The following is an 18,298-nucleotide window of genomic DNA, read 5'->3' on the forward strand; positions in this document are numbered from 1 at the left end:
AAATAAACAGGTGAAGCAATCTTGGGATTAAGAGAAAAGAAGTAGCATATGATAGAACGTAAGTTCTCTCTCTTCTAGTGTTTGTTATCAGCTATGAACAGTGAATTAACAAATGATAAATTCTTGATGCTACGAGAACTACAGGATTAGGTTCCTGCAAGGTTCTCATCACAATTTCACCAACCGATCAATACATAACCTTGTTTCATATAAAAGTGTGCTTCTGGTTAAAGACACTTTATTTAATATATACTGTCACACTGACCTCATGGCAAACAACACTATAACTCATGCCTGAATGAAGCTAATCTAACAAGCATATTTTCTCCCTAAGGCACATCACAGTCTTCTTGTGCTTAGAACATTACACTTTACTACAACCCTGAGGGGCTATTTTAAACAGGAAAACTACCAATACAAAGCACAAAAATGTGGAGAAATATGGCATCAGGTAAACTGAGAAAATAACAACTTGTTCATAGTATAAGAGCTTAAAATATAGGCAGACTGTCACTCTGTTTAGCCTCCGGTGACTCAAATTTTTCACCACTCTCATATGTGCAGGCCCTTGAATGACCAGCAAAAGCAATGCAAGTTTTGGTTTTGAAGTTACACATAAATTTTAGCAAATATGTGAATATGTAATAATAGAATCTTTGAATGAAGAGTACTGATTATTGTGTGTATGATCATATTGTACAAATCCTATGGCCTTGCTCTTTTATATATTTTTGAACAAAATCCAAAAGAACTATATTAAAACCCCTTAGTATAGCTCTACTTTAATAAATTCAGCATGCACTTTTGGAACTGTTTGATATATAAAAGTTCTTCATTGTCATATCTTTCTTCCTGGTGGCTCAGACAGTAAAGAATCCACCTGCAATGGGAAATCAGAGACCTGGGTTTAATCCCTGGGTTAGCAAGATCCCCTGGAGGAGGGCATGGCAACCCACTCCAATATTCTTGCCTGGAGAATCCCCATGGACAGAAGAGCCTGGCAGGCTAGAGTCCATGGGGTCGCAAAGAGCTGGACACAACTAAACAACTAAGCATGGCACAGCACAATCCTTAAATAGTATCTACCTCTGTTCCATTAAGGCTTTTCAAGACTGTTTCATCTGATACTCATTCATACATTCAAAGGGATTCCCTGTTGGTTCAGACTGTAAAGAATCTGCCTGAAATGCAGCTGACCTGGGTCAGGACGATCCCTGAAGAAGGGAATGGCTACCCACTCCATTATTCTTGCCTGGAGAATCCCATGGACAGAGAAGCCTGATAGGCTACAGCCCATGGCATCACAAAGAATCGGACACAACTAAGCAACTAACACTTTCACACATTCAGAAATAATTATTGAGGGCCTTACTATTGTCATAGATGCTAGGAATATAATAGAAAAAGACTTAGATTCAAGTGCTCATGAAGTTTATACTACAAGAAGGGAAACAGACAATAAACAAACATGTAAGTATTTAGTAACATGTAAGAAACCAGTAACTAGTTGAGAAGAACTAAAAAGCCTCTTGATGAAAGTGAAAGAGGAGAGTGAAAAAGTTGGCTTAAAGCTCAACATTCAGAAAACAAAGATCATGGCATCTGGTCCCATCACTTCATGGGAAATAGATGGGGAAACAGTGGAAACAGTGTCAGACTATTTTGGGGGGGCTCCAAAATCACTGCAGATGGTGATTACAGCCATGAAATTAAAAGACGCTTACTCCTTGGAAGGAACGTTATGACCAACCTAGATAGCATATTTAAAACCAGAGACGTTACTTTGCCAATAAAGGTCTGTCTAGTCAAGGTTATGGTTTTTCCAGTGGTCATGTATGGATGTGAGAGTTGGACTGCGAAGAAGGCTGAGCACCAAAGAATTGATGCTTCTGAACTGCGGTGTTGGAGAAGACTCTTGAGAGTCCCTTGGACTGCAAGGAGATCCAACCGGTCCATTCTAAAGGAGATCAGTCCTAGGTGTTCATTGGAAAGACTGATGCTAAAGCTGAAACTCCAATACTTTGGCCACCTCATGCAAAGAGTTGACTCATTGGAAAAGACTTTGATGCTGGGAGGGATTGGGGGCAGGAGGAGAAGGGGACGACAGAGGATGAGATGGCTGGATGGCATCACCAACTCGATGGACATGAGTTTGGGTGAACTCCGGGAGTTGGTTATGGACAGGGAGGTCTGGTGTGCTGCAAATCATGGGGTCACAAAAAGTCAGACACAACTGAGCAACTGAACTGAACTGAAGAAACCAGTAAGTACTTCTTAAAAATTAAGTGGAGGAAGGGAGAGTGGTATAGGAATATCATACACAGAGCATCATAGAATGCCTATGTAAAGAGGTGACATTTGAACAGAAACCTGAAGTTAGATAAGTACATTTGAGGCAACTGGCAAACAAACCAGTTTGAGTGCAGTAGTGGGACAGTTAGTCAAATAGGGTAGTTAGTCTAGAGCTAGATCAGAAGATCTACTGCGAGCATTTCATTTTAACTGTGATGGTAAGTCTTCGGAAGGGTCTGAAGTTGAGGTACTAATCTCAAATTTGTATTTGATTCTACTGTCTTTTACTTTATGATTATCTGAAATATTTTCTTTCCAGTTAGTTCCAATCTTTGTCATTTTGGGGGGTATGTTTCCTGTCAACTGCCTACAGATAGATTCTCACTTGTTAACATAATATACACTTGGCTTTATTTCTACTATATTATATAAAAGCAGGTAAAAATATTTCCTCTTTCTTCCTCAAATTTATTAGACTAAGTTTATTTTTGTTCCTCCTCCTATACCCCATCATAGTATAAGTTCTATGTATAGCCTGCGTTTCCGCTTATTACTTTCTTACTTTCAGCAAACATATAACCCTGAAAATCAAACCTTAATGAACCATTCTATATTCCTAGATGATTTTATCTTTCTCCCTCATTCCTCTTCTCTCAGAGCAGGATCATTATCAGAAATTTGATTCTTCAAATGGTTTTATTTCCACACTACAAACTCCTGGTGTCACTCTTATTAAAATCTGACTACTATTAACAATGCATTTCACAGGCACGTTATCACTATCTATTCCAATAAAAAAACACTGTGAGAGTCACTGCTCACCACTATCTGATATCCTGTAAGGTTTTGTCTTTTGTTATTGTCTATTTGCTAAGCCGTGTCCGACTCTTTCGATACCCCGTGGACTGCAGCCTGCCAGGCTCCTCTGTCCATGGGAAATGGCAGGTCAGAACACTGGAGTGGGTTGCCGTTTTCTCCTCCAGGGGACCTTCCCTGCCCAGGCATCGAATCCCCATCTCCTGCAATGGCAGGGGGGTTCTTCACCACTGAGCCACCAGTGAAGCCCTCTCTCACCTTTGCCTGTACTATTAAATTTAAGTAAGTACTTTTTAAAATACAAGCTTATCCCCCAAAGAACAACAAAACCAACATTAGTGCAGCGTCATCATCCAACATACACTCCACACTTAAATTTTCCCTGTTGTCTCAAAAATGTCCTTTAAAATTGTTTTTCTCCCAATCCAGGAAGAAATCAGGATCTAGTCACACACTGCATTTGGCTAATAAGTCTCTTTTGTCTCATCCGACTTAGAATGGTCCCTCTACTTCTGTTTGCTCTTCATGGCACTGGCCACCAGGATGCCCCACGGGTATTTCCTCATGATTAAATTCAAATCAAACATTTCCGCAATGAAAACTAGAGGTGATCAGTGTTATTCCTATTATATCACCCTCGAGATGCACATGTCAAGCTCTCTGTGACATGACCAGTACAAAGCTTAACCTTATTTACTGTGTGGTAATCAACACATCTCTCTAGTTTAAAGGCACATTTGCTCTTTTATAATTAATAACTAATCTATAGGGTGGAGAAGGGAATGGAAAACCACTTCAGTATTCTTGTACTGAGAACACCATGAACAATATAAAAAGGCAGAAAGATATTACACAGAAAGATGAGCACCCGAGGATGGTAGGTGTCCAATATGCTACTGGGAAAGACTAGAGAAATAGCTCCAGAAAGAATGAAGAGGCTGGGCCAAAGCAGAAAAGACGCCCAGCTGTGGATGTGACTGGGGGTAAAAGTAAAGTCAGATGCTATAAAGAACAATATTGCATAGGTACCTGGAATGTTAGGTCCATGAATCAAGGTAAACTGGAAGTGGTCAAACAGGAGATGGCAAGAGTGAGCATCAACATTTTAGCAATCAGTGAACTAAAAAGGATGGAAATGGGTTAATTTTATTTAGATGACCATTATATCTACTACTGTGGGCAAGAATCCCTTAGAAGGAGTGAAGTAGCCTCATAGCCAACAGAAGAGTCCAAAATGCAGTACTTAGTGCAATCTCAAAAACGACAGAATGATCTCAGTTCCAAGGCAAACCATTCAACATCACAGTAATCCAAGTCTATGCCCCAAACACTAATGCCAAAGAAGCTGAAATTAAATGATTCTATGAAGACCTATAAGACCTTCTAGAACCAACGCCCAAAAAGGATGTTCTTTTCATGATATGCAAAAGTAGGAAGTCAAGAGATACCTGGAGTACTGAGCAAGTTTGGCCTTGGAGTACAAAATGAAGCAGGACAAAGGCTAACAGAGTTTTGCCAAGAAAACACACTGGTCATAGCAAACACCCTCTTCCAACAACACAAGAGAGAACTCTACACATGGACATCACCAGATGGTCAATACTGAAATCAGATTGATTGTATTCTTTGCAGCCAAAGGTGGAGAAGCTCTATACAGTCAGCAAAGACAAGACTTGGAGCAGACTGTGGCTTGGATCATCAGCTCCTTATTACAAAATTCAGGCTCACATTGAAAAAAGTAGGAAAAACCACTAGGCTACTCAGATATGACCTAAATCAAATCCTGTATGATTACAGTGGAGATGACGAATAGATTCAAGGGATTAGATCTGGTAGACAGAATACCTGAAGAACTATGGACAGAGGTTTGTAACACTGCACAGGAGGTGGTGACCAAAACCATCCTCAAGAAAAAGAAATGCAAGAAGGCAAACTGGTTGTCTGAGGAGGCCTTACAAATAGCTGAGAAAAAAAGAAAAAAAAAGTAGGCAAAGGAGAAAGGGAAAGATATACCCAACTGAATGCTGAGTTCCAAAGAATAGCAAGGAGAGGTGAGAAAGCCACCTTAAGTAAACAATTCAAAGAAAGAGAGAAAAACAGCAGAATGGGAAAGACCAGAGATTTCTTCAAAAAAAAAAAAGAGATATCAAAGGAACATTTCATGCAAAGATGAGCACAATAAAGGACAGAAACAGCAAGGACCTAACAGAAGCAGAAGAGATTAAGCAGAGTTGGCAAGAATATACGGAACTATACAAAAAAGGTCTTAATGACCCAGATAACCACAATGGTATGGTCACTCACCTACAGACAGATATCCTACAGTGTAAAGTCAAGTGGGCCTTATGAAGCATTATTAGGAACAAAGCTAGTGGAGGTAATGGAACTCCTTGAGCTATTTCAAATCCTGTGTACAGCTGTGGAAGTGCTGTACTCAATACACTAGCAAATTTGGAAAACTCAGCAGTGACCACAGGACTGGAAAAGGTCAGTTTTCATTCCAGTCCCAAAGAAAGATAATACCAAAGAATGCTCAAATTACCATACAATTGCATTCATTCAACATGCTAGCAAGAGTGTGCTCAAAATCCTTCAAGCTAGGCTTCAGCAGTACATCAATCAAGAACTTTCAGATGTACAAGCTGGGTTTAGAAAAGGCAGAGGAACCAGAGATCAAACTGCCAACATCTGATGGATCATAGAAAAAACAAGGGAGTTTCAGAAAAACATCTACTTCTGCTTCACTGACTACACTAAAGCATTTGACTGTGTGGATCACAACAAACTGGAAAATTCTTAAAGAGTTGGCAGTAGCTGACCATCTTACTTGCCTCCTGAGAAACCTGTATGCAGGACAAGAAGCAACAGTCAGTACAGGACATGGAACAAAGGGCTGGTTCAAAATTGAGGAAAGGAGCATGTCAAGGCTGTATATTGTCATCTGGCTTATTTCACTTCTATGTAGAGTATGTCATGTGAAACGCCAGGCTGGATGAATCAAGCTGGAATCAAGACTGCCCAAAGAAATAACAACAACCTCAGATATACAGATGATACCACTCTAATGGCAGAAAGTGAAGAGGAAGTGAAGAGCCCCTTAATGAAGGTGACACAGGAGAGTGAAAAGGCTGGCTTAAAATTCAACATTCAAAAAATGAAGATAATGGCATCAGGTCCCATCACTTCATGGCAAATAGATGGGAGAAAATGGAAACAGTGACAGATTTCATTCTCTTGGGCTCTAAAATCACCACACATGGTGACTGTAATCATGAAATTAAAAGACGCTTGCTCCTGGAAAGAGAAGCAATGACAAACCTAGACAGCGTACTAAAAGGCAGAAGCAAAGGTCCGTATAGTCAAAGCTATGGTTTCTCCAGTCGTCATGTAACAATGTGAGAGTTGGACCATAAAGAAGGCTGAGTGCTAAAGAATTGATTGTTTTTGAACTGGTGCTAGAGAAGACTCGAGAGTCCTTTGGATTGCAAGATCAAACTAGTCAATCCTAAAGGTAATCAATCCTGCATATTCACTGGAAGGACTGATGCTGAAGCTCCATACTTTGACCACCTGATGCGAACAGATGACTCACTGGCAAAGTCCCTCAGTCTGTGAAAGACTGAGGCCAAGAGAAAGGGGCGACAGACAGTAAGATGGTTGGACTGGATGGCATCAGTAATGCAATGAACGTGAGTTTGAGCAAACTCTGGGAAATAGCGAAGGACAGGGAAGCCTGTTATGCTACAGTTCATGAGGTCACAGAGTTGTGACACGAGTTGGCAATTGAACAACAATAGGGTGAAACTTTGAAACCTTGTAAAACACTGTTCTCCAAAACATTTTGCTAAATGGTTTTAGCATCCATTGATGATCCTTAACTTAATCAGTACTGGGAAACACTGTGTTGACTTTCTGAGTCTATATTCTTCCTACATGAGCTGACACTCTTCTAAGAGACTGCCACATAACATTAAGCATACCTAGCTTAGTTCCTAAGTACCAGTCGCCACTAAAATGAAGTTAGGTTCCTTGAAAAGGTCTGTTTACAGTTTTGGGGTTTTTTTTTTAATCGAAGAAAAACTTCTTTACAGTGTTAAGTTTCTACCAAACAGCAACATGAATCAGCCACAGGTCTGTTCACATTTATCACAGAGACCACAGTGATACTTGAAAGAGATGATTGAGATGCATATATACACATGAGCACAAAATTGACAAAAATGCTTATATTTCTTAAATCTAGATAAAGAATATATAAGTTAAAGAGTATATAAGTATTCTTATAAAATATTTCCAATTTTTCTATAAGTATAGTATTACTTTCCAAAGTAAAAAGTTGTTTCAAAAAGGTGGGGGAGGGGGGTGGGCAGAGGCGACCATGCAGGAATGCATAAATACCAGTTAGAGAGAGAACAGAAATAAATGATTAAAGAGTTTCATCATAAAACTAAAAATAGAATATGTAACTTCTTTTTTAACATATAACCTTTAAAACATCAGGAAAAACTGCATCTGTCCAATGGAAAGCAAGGAGTGGAAGGGAATGAAAGTCAAGAAGATATCAATTAGAAGATATCAACCAAGAGATGGCAGAACCATGTCAGAAAATAATTATAATAGGTGTAACGGACTGAATCAACCATTTGAGAAAAATGCTCATTTTCCGTCCAAAAAAGGAGACATACTGTCTACCAGAAACACAATTAAAAATAAAAATAAAGGAACAGAAAAACATACCTAAGACAAATATGAACCAAAACAAAGCTGAGGATAGTACTTAAGATCTAAAAAAACAAATATTTTCTAAAAAATAATTATGTAGTCATGAAAAGAACCAAAAAAGATATATGCATGTAAAAAGGTAGCATCAAAATACATCAAGCCAAAACTGATAAACAAGCTGAAATGCATACCTCAATAATCACAATTAAAGATTTAAAAGTATCTCCCTCAAAAAAAGATAACTCAAGCTGACAATACAAGGAGATATCCAAGATCTGAACGAATACAATTAGAAGCTATTAGATATGAAATGTTTATAAAACAGGGCACATTTCAGGACTGATGTCACACAAACTGTATTTTCAAAAAGCAATGCAAAAAATTTAATTCTATAACAAAAGAGCTCAAAATAACTAAACTTAAGAGGAGTGAATATACAGATGTTTATAGTAAGTGTATTTGTAATCCTTAAAATACTTAAAATAACCTAGATGTTCTTTATCTAGTAGAAATGGATGTAAAAAAGTTGTGGTTTATTTTTACACACTACAGTATAAAAAACAGATAACCAACAAGAACCTACTCTATAGCAGACGGAACTGTACTCAGTACCTTGTAATAATATAAAATGGAAATGAATCTAAAGAGAATATAAATATGTATGCACGTATAACTGAATTCACTTTGCTGTACACCTGAAACACAACACTGTAAATCAACTATATTTTAATAAAATTTAAAAAACACATGTATCAATATACCAATATTTTATACAATAGAACACTATTTAACAATAAAAATTAACTATTGATAATATTACAACAATGGATGAGTCTCAAAAGAATGCATTTTCCTAAGATAAAAGAAGTCAGAATCTAAGGCTACATATTTACAATACTGACTCCATTTGTATGACAGGCTTGCAAAGGCAAAACTAGAAAAACAGTAAATAAATCAGTGGTTACCAGAGGCAACCTAAAGGAGAGAGTACAAAAGGGCCTGGGGGAATATTTTGAGAACTATTTTACATCCTAATTGTGGTGGAGGTTACACAATTTTATGCATTCACAAAACTTACAGCACAAGTCACTTAAAATCCATACGTTTTTATCGTATATTAATTATGTTGCCATATAAATAATCTAACTAGTTCAACTCAACAGCTGGAGGAAGAGCCACAGAGCAAATCCAACAAGTAAATTATGATGACAGAAATCAATGAGGAAAATAAAGTGAAACAGATTAAAACCAAATTCTTTGAAACAGTTACTTAATTAGGGCTCTGGCAGGAATGAACAGAAAAGCAGAATCTGAAAGAATAAACAGAAATGAATAAGAACCGAGATTTTTTAAAGTGTTATAACTATCCACTAATAAGTCTGAAAAGCTTAACTGAAATAGATTAATAAACTAATATTAATGAAATTTAAATGATAGTGAAAGACCTTTCTTCACAACAAACCCCAGGACAAGACAGTTTTACACGTAGACGTCTACTCATCTTCCCATGAACATTTTCTACCACATATATGATGTTGAAAAAATTGAAAATAGCAAAAAAATAGTTCACTTTATGGGCCTAGTGTGATACTGTTTTATAAAACAGACAAGGTGATGAAAATGTTCTATATCTTAAAAGGATGTGGATTACTACAAGTGTATACATTTGTCAAAACTCACTAAAATAGTACTCTTCAGGTCAGTGCATCTATTTCTGTTACAACCATAAATGTACAAATCCTAACTAAAATAGCTAGTCACGTATTAAATCTAATAAAATATTTTTAAAATGGTATATCATAACCAAGTTGGGTTTATCCCAGAAACACAAAGTTCAATGTTTTTCAAAATTTGTTACACTTACTATTTTTAAAACAAATGAACAAAAAAATCTTAAGTAACCAGGAATGAAAAAGCTCTTTTGCTATGTGGTCATGGTTATATACACGTAACCTACAGCAAACATTACATTTAATGGAGAAACTTTAGATGATTCCTCTTGAACAGGACAAGACATAGTACTGAAGCTCATGACCAACACACACACACACACACACATATATGAAGTGTAAGAAATAAAACTGTAACCTGGGGAAAATAACTATTTCTCTTGGACAAATGTAAATAATCAACAAAGTAGCACAACCAATAAAAGAGACTAAAGTAAGACTACTAAATACAACACCAGTCTATAAAAATAAAAAACCTCCTAGGTCACCAAGAGCCAACTAGAAAACATAATAAAAAATACTTCAGCCACAAAAACTTTCAAGGATCCAGAAATAAGCCCAAAAAATTCATTGAAACAGCCAAAAATTCTGTAGAACTCTACAGAGAGAACTGAACAAATGGGAGAGACGTTTCATGTACTTAGATGGGACAACCTAATCTTATAAACATTTCAATACTCCCCAAATCAATCTGCATTTAGAACAAAAATTCCATTTGATCTTTAAAGGAAAAAGATACAAATGAGTTATTAAAGAAGAATAATCCCCAAGTGCTAACAACTAAAGATATGCTCAAATTTTACACGAGGGAATAAAGATCCATAAATAATTGAGTCAATCTTACAAAAGAAGATTAAAGGAGACTTGCTTTACCGCAGAAGAAAGACGTACCAAAACACAACCATATTCTTTATGTGATACTGACAGAAGAACACAGAAAGACCACCGGAATGTAAGGCAAATTTCAGACAGCTCAGCATATACACACGGCAAATCAACATATAATACAGGCACATCACACATCAGTGGGAAAATATGGATGATTTAAGAAGTGGAGAAAACTGGTTTACTACGTGGAGAAAAATAAAACCTGATCTTTATCAATATTATATAAAAGATGAGGCCTCAATGGGCTAAAGAATAAATATAAAAGTAAAACTATAAAACAGAAGGAATTGTATTTTTGCCTCATGGGTGGGGAAGAAGAATTTGACTTTTAGAATACCATCAGAGTCCACTGGACCCAACTTTAGCTTTCTGGCTTCTTTTTCAAGTCAGTTTGTAATAATTAATATTTCAGGACTTTTATTCTTTGAGACCATCCACAGAATAAAAATAGGAACTTATTTTTAATAGAACATAACACATTCTACCTTGCAATTAATTACCAGATGTCCACCGGCTTTCATAAATCCAAAACACGGGATCTTACTGATCTTATTTTTCCTATATTTTGTTATTATATCATAAAAGGAAGTCATTACTTATCACTGTTCATCAATTATTCAAGTATGTTGAAACAAAGAGAAGCCTCTAAAATGGAAGAATGATGATATGATAGGCAGAATATTGGCTCCCCGGTGATGTCCATGCCCTAAACACCAGAGTGTTATTGTATATGGCAAAAAGGACTCTGCAGATGTGAATAAGGATGAGAATTTTGAAATGGGGAAATTATACCAGATTATCCAGATTGGGGTGGGCCCAATCTAATCATATTAGCAAGCCCTTCTAGGCTACGGTCCATTACATATGATTGTCAAAGAAGAGTAAGAGGGATGCACCACTGCTGGCTCTGAACGCGCAGGAAGGACACCAGCAGCCAAGGAGTGCAGGCAGCCTCTCTCAGCTGGACAAGGAGTGGCGAGTCGGTCCTCCTTCAAGCCCCAGAAAGACATGCAGCCATGCAGGCAGCTTCATTTTAGCCCAGTGAGACCTGTGTCAGACTTCGGATGCTATAGAATTATAGTAAATGCGTACTGTCTTGAGCAACTTCATGATAATTTACTATAGTAGAAATAGAAAAACAATACAGATTTAATGCCTAAAAGGATGATGCAATAGTGAAATGTTATAAAAATAAATTTATAAATAAATTATAAAGTTATTTTCTTTACCTCAAAGTACTACATCTTTCAAAAACATATAAATGACTAAGAAACTATTTTTGGAGTCTGATTTTAGCTTTTATCAACTCTAGCTAATAAGAAATTTTCATTTTCTACTTAAGACAATCAAGAGGAAGAAAATGACAGATGATAATTTATGTTTATTACACAAATCAGAAAATAAATATAAAGAGATAACAGCACCTAAAACTGATGATGGTGACAATAAACATAAAAATAAAATCTGAGTCTTCAAATGACAATATCATAGATGAATTTTCTCAAATTCAAGAATCAATGAAAAGGACAATACATTTCCAAGGGGAAGGAAAAAGGTAAACACAGTATTCTCATCCATTAATTCATTCAGCTGAAGGACTTCATCATACAATGTTCTACAAGAAGAACCTGGGCTATTTTTAAGCTCAAAGGATGCATAACAATATCCTTCACTGATGCTTGTGCACCAAGATTTACTTGATACAAAGAGATTTTTAAGTATGTTTAAATTCCTATTAAAATTTCTAATAAAGTTGCTATTTTTTTTCTTATTGCTGAAAATTAGTAAAATAACAAAATATAAACATAGCAAAAAGGTCTATTTGACCTAGATGGTTAATGATGACAACTGTTTTTCTTAGTAAAACCAAAAGTTGGTATACTAAGCTATATACCATAAAGCAAAAAAAATTAGTGAGTTTGAATATAACAACATTAAAGAGTTCTATACCATATTTATGGTGGATATGATGGATACCATAAAAAAAGTTAACAGACATGACAAAATGAAAGAAGTTATCAAAGCCTTTGACTGTGTGAATCACAATAAACTGTGGAAAATTCTGAAAGAGATGGGAATACCAGACCACCTGACCTGCCTCCTGAGAAATCTGTATGCAGGTCAGGAAGCAACAGTTAGAACTAGACATGGAACAACAGACTGGTTCCAAATATGAAAAGCAGTACATCAAGGCTGCATATTGTCACCCTGCTTATTTAACTTATATGCAGAGTACATCATGAGAAACGCTGGGCTGGAAGAAACACAAGCTGTATTCAAGATTGCCGGGAGAAATATCAACAACCTCAGATATGCAGATGACACCACCCTTATGGCAGAAAGTGAAGAGGAACTCAAAAGCCTCTTGATGAAAGTGGAAGAGGAGAGCGAAAAAGTTGGCTTAAAGCTCAACATTCAGAAAACTAAGATCATGGCATCTGGTCCCATCACTTCATGGGAAATAAATGGGGAAACAGTGGAAACAGTGTCAGACTTTGTGTTTTTGGGCTTCAAAATCACTGCAGATGGTGACTGCAGCCATGAAATTAAAAGACGCTTACTCCTTGGAAGAAAAGTTATGACCAACCTAGATAGCATATTCAAAAGCAGAGACATTACTTGGCCGACTAAGGTCTGTCTAGTCAAGGCTATGGTTTTTCCTGTGATCACGTATGGATGTGAGAGTTGGACTGTGAAGAAGGCTGAGTGCCGAAGAATTGATGCTTTTGAACTGTGGTGTTGGAGAAGACTCTTGACAGTCCCTTGGACTGCAAGGAGATCCAACCAGTCCATTCTGAAGGAGATCAACCCTGGGATTTCTTTGGAAGGAATGATGCTAAAGCTGAAACTCCAGTACTTTGGCCACCTCATGAGAAGAGTTGACTCATTGGAAAAGACTCTGATGCTGGGAGGGATTGGGGGCAGGAGAAGGGGACGACCAAGGATGAGATAGCTGGATGGCATTACAGACTCGATGGACGTGAGTCTGAGTGAACTTCAGGAGATGGTGATGGACAGGGAGGCCTGGTGTGCTGCGATTCATGGGGTCGCAAAGAGTCGGACACGACTGAGCGACTGAACTGAACTAAACTGATGTAATCAACATGGACTATGTAGAATATACAAGGGACATATGAGAAAGAGTGGCTCTGATGGTAAACAATACAGGGATGAAAGAGACATGGGTTTGATCCCTGGGTGGAGAAAAACCCCTGGCAACCTACTCCAGTATCCTTGCCCAGAAAACTCCATGGACAGAGAAGTCTTGTGGGTTACATGGGGTAGCAAACAGTCAGACATGATAAAGTGACTTAGCACAGCCCAGCAACCCAGCAAGACACACAGCACAACAGCACAGCAAAATATACCTTCTGGGCTATCAAGCATGAGGAATCTGGATGATGCCAAGGGTTTCTTGGATACAAAGATACAGAAATACTCATGCACTCTGCTGAATGCAAATTAGTTTCACACAACCGTTATAAATAGCACACACTATTTAGTCAATTTAAATCTATACATGTCCTGCTGCTGCTGCTGCTAAGTCGCTTCAGTCGTGTCCAACTCTGTGCGACCCCACAGACGGCAGCCCACCAGGCTTCCCCGTCCCTGGGATTTTCCAGGCAAGAACACTGGAGTGGGTTGCCATTTCCTTCTCCAATGTGTGAAAGTGAAAAGTGAAAAGGAAGTCGCTCAGTCGTGTCTGACTCTTGGCGACCCCATGGATGCAGTCTACCAGGCTCCTCTGTCCATGGGATTTTCCAGGCAAGAGTACTGGAGTGGGGTGCCATTCCTATGCTCTATCAATTCTGCTGTTAGGAATATATCTTAAAAAATGTTTACAAAGTCACAAAAGAGAACAGTTACAAGAAATTCACCACAATGTGAGGTAGCAGGGAGTTGGAGACAACCTCATATCTATCACTGGAAGCCTTAACAGATACACTATTCATTTTATGCAGCAGGTAGCAGCAGTGGATTCCTGTACAGATAGGAACATATATAACAGGAACATGAGTTACAGGGGCAAAGAAGAAACAAAAAGGATAAGGAAAGGTGAAAATTATGTCATGGGAGGAAGACAGTGCCTCTACCAAATTCATTTTCACTCTTGAAACCTATTATGCTAAATTACAACATAAATACTCAAAATATAATATCAGTTCAGTCGCTCAGTCGTATCTGACTCTTTGCAACCCCATGGACTGCAGCAAGCCAGGCTCCTCTGTCCACCACCAACTCCCTCAGCTTGCTCAAACTCATGTCCATCCAATTGGTGATGGCATCCAAACATCTTATCCTCTGTCATCCTCTTCTCCTCCTGTCTTCAATCTTTCCCAGCATCAGGGTCTTTTCCAATGAGTCAGTTCTTTCCATCAGGTGGCCAAAGTATTGGAGTTTCAATTTCAGCATCAGTCCTTCCACTGAATCCTCAGGACTGATTTCCTTTAGGAGTGACTGGTTTGATTTCCTTGCAGTCCAAAGGACTCTCGAGTCTTTTCAAACACCACATTTCAAAAGCATAAATTCTTCAGCGCTAAGCTTTCTTTATAGTCCAACTCTCACATCCATACATGACTACTGGAAAAACCATGGCTTTGACTAGATGGACCTTTGTTGGCAAAGTAACGTCTCTGCTTTTTAATATGCCGTCTAGGTTGCTCATAGCTTTTCTTCCAAAAAGCAAGTGTCTTTTAATTTCATAGCTACTGTCACCATATGCAGTGATTTTGGAGCCCCCAAAAATAAAGTCTGTCACTGTTTCCATTGTTTCCCCATCTATTTGCCATGAAGTGATGGAACCAGATTCCATGATCTTAATTTTTTGAATGTTGAGTTTTAAGCCAACTTTTTCACTCTCCTCTTACTTTCATCAAGAAGCTCTTTGGTTCTTTGCTTTCTGCCATAAATGTAACGTTATTTGCATATCTGAGGTTATTGATATTTCTCCCAACAATCTTGACTCCAGCTTGTGCTTCATCCAGCCTGGCATTTCTCATGATGTACTCTGCATATAAGGTAAACAAGCAGGGTGACAATATTCAGCCTTGATGTACTTCTTTCCCCATTTGGAACCAGTCCATTGCTCCATGTCCAGTTCTAACTGTTGCTTCTGTCTAGTTCTAACTGTATGCAGAAACCTGCATACAGATTTCTCAGGAGGAAGGTAAGGTGGTCTGATATTCCCATTTCTTTAAGAATTTTCCAGTTTGTTGTGATCCACACAAAGGCTTTGACATAGTCAATAAAGCAGAAGTAGGTATTTTTCTGGAACTCTCTTGCTTTTTTGATGATCCAAAGGATGTTGGCAATTTAATCTCTGGTTCCTCTGCCTTTTCTAAATCCAGCTTGGACATCTGCAAGTTCACAGTTCACATACTGTCGAAGCCTGGCTTGCAGAATTTTGAGCATTTCTTTGCTAGCATGTGAAATGAGTGCAATTGTGTGGTAGTTTGAGCATTCTTTGGCATTGCCTTTCTTTGGGATTGGAATGAAAACTGACCTTTTCCAGTCCTGTGGCCACTGCAGAGTTTCCCAAATTTGCTGGCATATTGAGTGCAGCACTTTCACAGCATCATCTTTTAGGATCTGAAATAGCTCAACTGGAATTCCATCACTTCCACTTGGTTTGTTTGTAGTGATGCTTCTAAAGCCCACTTGACTTCGCATTCCATGATGTCTGGCTCTAGGTGAGTGATTGTACCATCGTGGTTATCTAGGTCATGAAGATCTCTTTCGTATAGTTCTGTGTATTCTTGCCACCTCTTATCTTCTGTTTCTGTTAGGTCCATGCCATTTCTGTCCTTTATTGAGCCCATCATTGCATGAAATGTTCCCTTGGTGTCTCTAACTTTCTTGAAGAGATCTCTAGTCTTTCCCATTCTATTGTTTTCCTCTATTTCTTTGCACTGATCACTGAGGAAGGCTTTCTTCTCTCTCCTTGTTATTCTTTGGAACTCTGCATTCAGAGGGGTATATCTTTCCTTTTCACTTTCACTTTTTTTCTTTTTTTCAGCTATTTGTAAGGCCTCCTCAGACAACCATCTTGCCTTTTTGCAAAATGGTATGCAAAATAAAATATGCTATACTAGAAATCAGGTATAAAAACACTGGATTTTTTTCCTATACATTATAAAAATAATAGTAAGTACTAACTTGCTGTTAAATGTAAATCCTTTACAAAATCTGTGTACTTTAATATAAAGAAACATGTCAAATAAAGACTGCAGTTTTACTCACTTTAGCTCCAACACTGCCACTGCCCGTGCTCCCCGTGCTCCCACTTGCAACTCCTGTAAATCTAGCTTCCAATAATTCTTGCCTTCTTGGATCCAGACTATGAAGCTCATCCATTGCACCTATTAAGACCAAAAAAAAAAAAAAAAAGAAAACAAAAAAAGCACACTTACATATGTATTTATATACTTATATCTAAAATATATTTATGTAATTAGCTATGACAAACCTAAACAGCGTATTAAAAAGCAGAGCCATCACTTTTCCAACAAAGGTCCGTATAGTCAAAGCTACAGTTTTCCAGTAGTCATGTATGGATGTAAGATTTGGATCATAAAGAAGGCTGAGTGCTGAAGAATTGATGCTTCTGAACTGTGGTACTGGAGAAGATTCTTGAGAGTCCCTTGGACAACAAGGAGATCAAACAGAAATCATCCCTGTATATTCACTGGAAGGACTGATACTGAGCTGAAGCCCCAATACTTTGGCCACCTGATATGAAGAGCCGACTCTTGGAAAAGACCCTGATGCTGGGCAGGAAGAGAAGGGGCAACAGAGGATGAGATGGTTGGATGGCATCATGAACTCAATGGACATGAATTTGAGAAAACTCCGAGGGATAGTGAAGGATAGGGAAGCCTCGTGTGCTGCAGCCCATCTGGTCACAAAGAGTCAGACATAACTGAACAACAATTAGTTGAAATGTAAATATAAACTTAACGAATTCTAAAAGCAGATGAATGTAAGGACTTTAAAGGTTTTTATAATGTCCACAATTATTTATCAAAATAATCTATGGTGGATTTCCAACACTTTTTGACTGCAATCCATAGTAACAAATATATTTTCACCCAAATCTACACACACATACATACATTTTATATTAAAAGTTCCACAACTGTTTATTACTATATGCTGCAAGCTCCAATATTTTCAAGTCTATTCTAATCCATTAAAAAGAAAAAATGTTGCTTGTAAACTAATCTGATGAGCCATGAGTGGATCCAAGTCCACAGTTTGAAAAAACATCACTTCTCACAATGTAATTTCCCTACTCTAAGCTTATACAGAATTTTGCACTAAGTGGTATTACTACTTAAATATTTTGCTTATATCTAATTCATGACTTGGTTGTTTTGTTGTTATTTAGCTGCTGGGTCATGGTCCGACTCTTTTGCAACCCCACAGACTGTAGCCTGCCAGGCTCTCTGTCCATGGGATTTCCCAAGCAAAGAATACTGAAGTAGGTTGCCATATCCTTCTCCAGGAGACCTTTCCAATCCAGGGATCAAATCCATGTCTCCTGCTTGGATTCTTTATCATTAAGCCACCTGGGAAGCACTCAATTTATGACTAACTGTATTTAAAACGGGCAAGACTCTTATTACTGTCACGTCCAAAGATTTTTTTGTACAGTGTTTTCAGTTTCTAGCAGGCAGACACAAAACACACACAAATATCCAGCAGATCACTGAGGTAACATCTATTATTAAACAATAACTCTAAGAATTAAAGAGGGGAAAATGAACTCCCTCATGTAATTTCAACTAAGGAGACTAAAGCACCACAAATTCTAGTTAAAGTTCAATTAAACTCTTAAAAATCCTCTCCTC

General features: G+C 37.9%; 1 protein-coding gene across 2 annotated transcripts in view; it reads right to left on the minus strand.

Moving 5' to 3' along the window:
• TLK1 (tousled like kinase 1) overlaps positions 1–18,298 on the minus strand; it is a 176,062-nt gene that overhangs the window by 96,971 nt on the left and 60,793 nt on the right. For both annotated transcript variants that reach the window (XM_040229325.1, XM_040229326.1), the window contains exon 2: positions 16,689–16,807. In XM_040229325.1, coding sequence (XP_040085259.1) covers positions 16,689–16,807 — 119 coding nt within the window. The remainder of the gene's footprint in view (positions 1–16,688; positions 16,808–18,298) is intronic.

The sequence above is a fragment of the Oryx dammah genome, unplaced genomic scaffold (genome assembly GCF_014754425.2).
Source record: "Oryx dammah isolate SB20612 unplaced genomic scaffold, SCBI_Odam_1.1 HiC_scaffold_27, whole genome shotgun sequence".
NCBI classification, from domain to species: Eukaryota; Metazoa; Chordata; class Mammalia; order Artiodactyla; family Bovidae; genus Oryx; species Oryx dammah.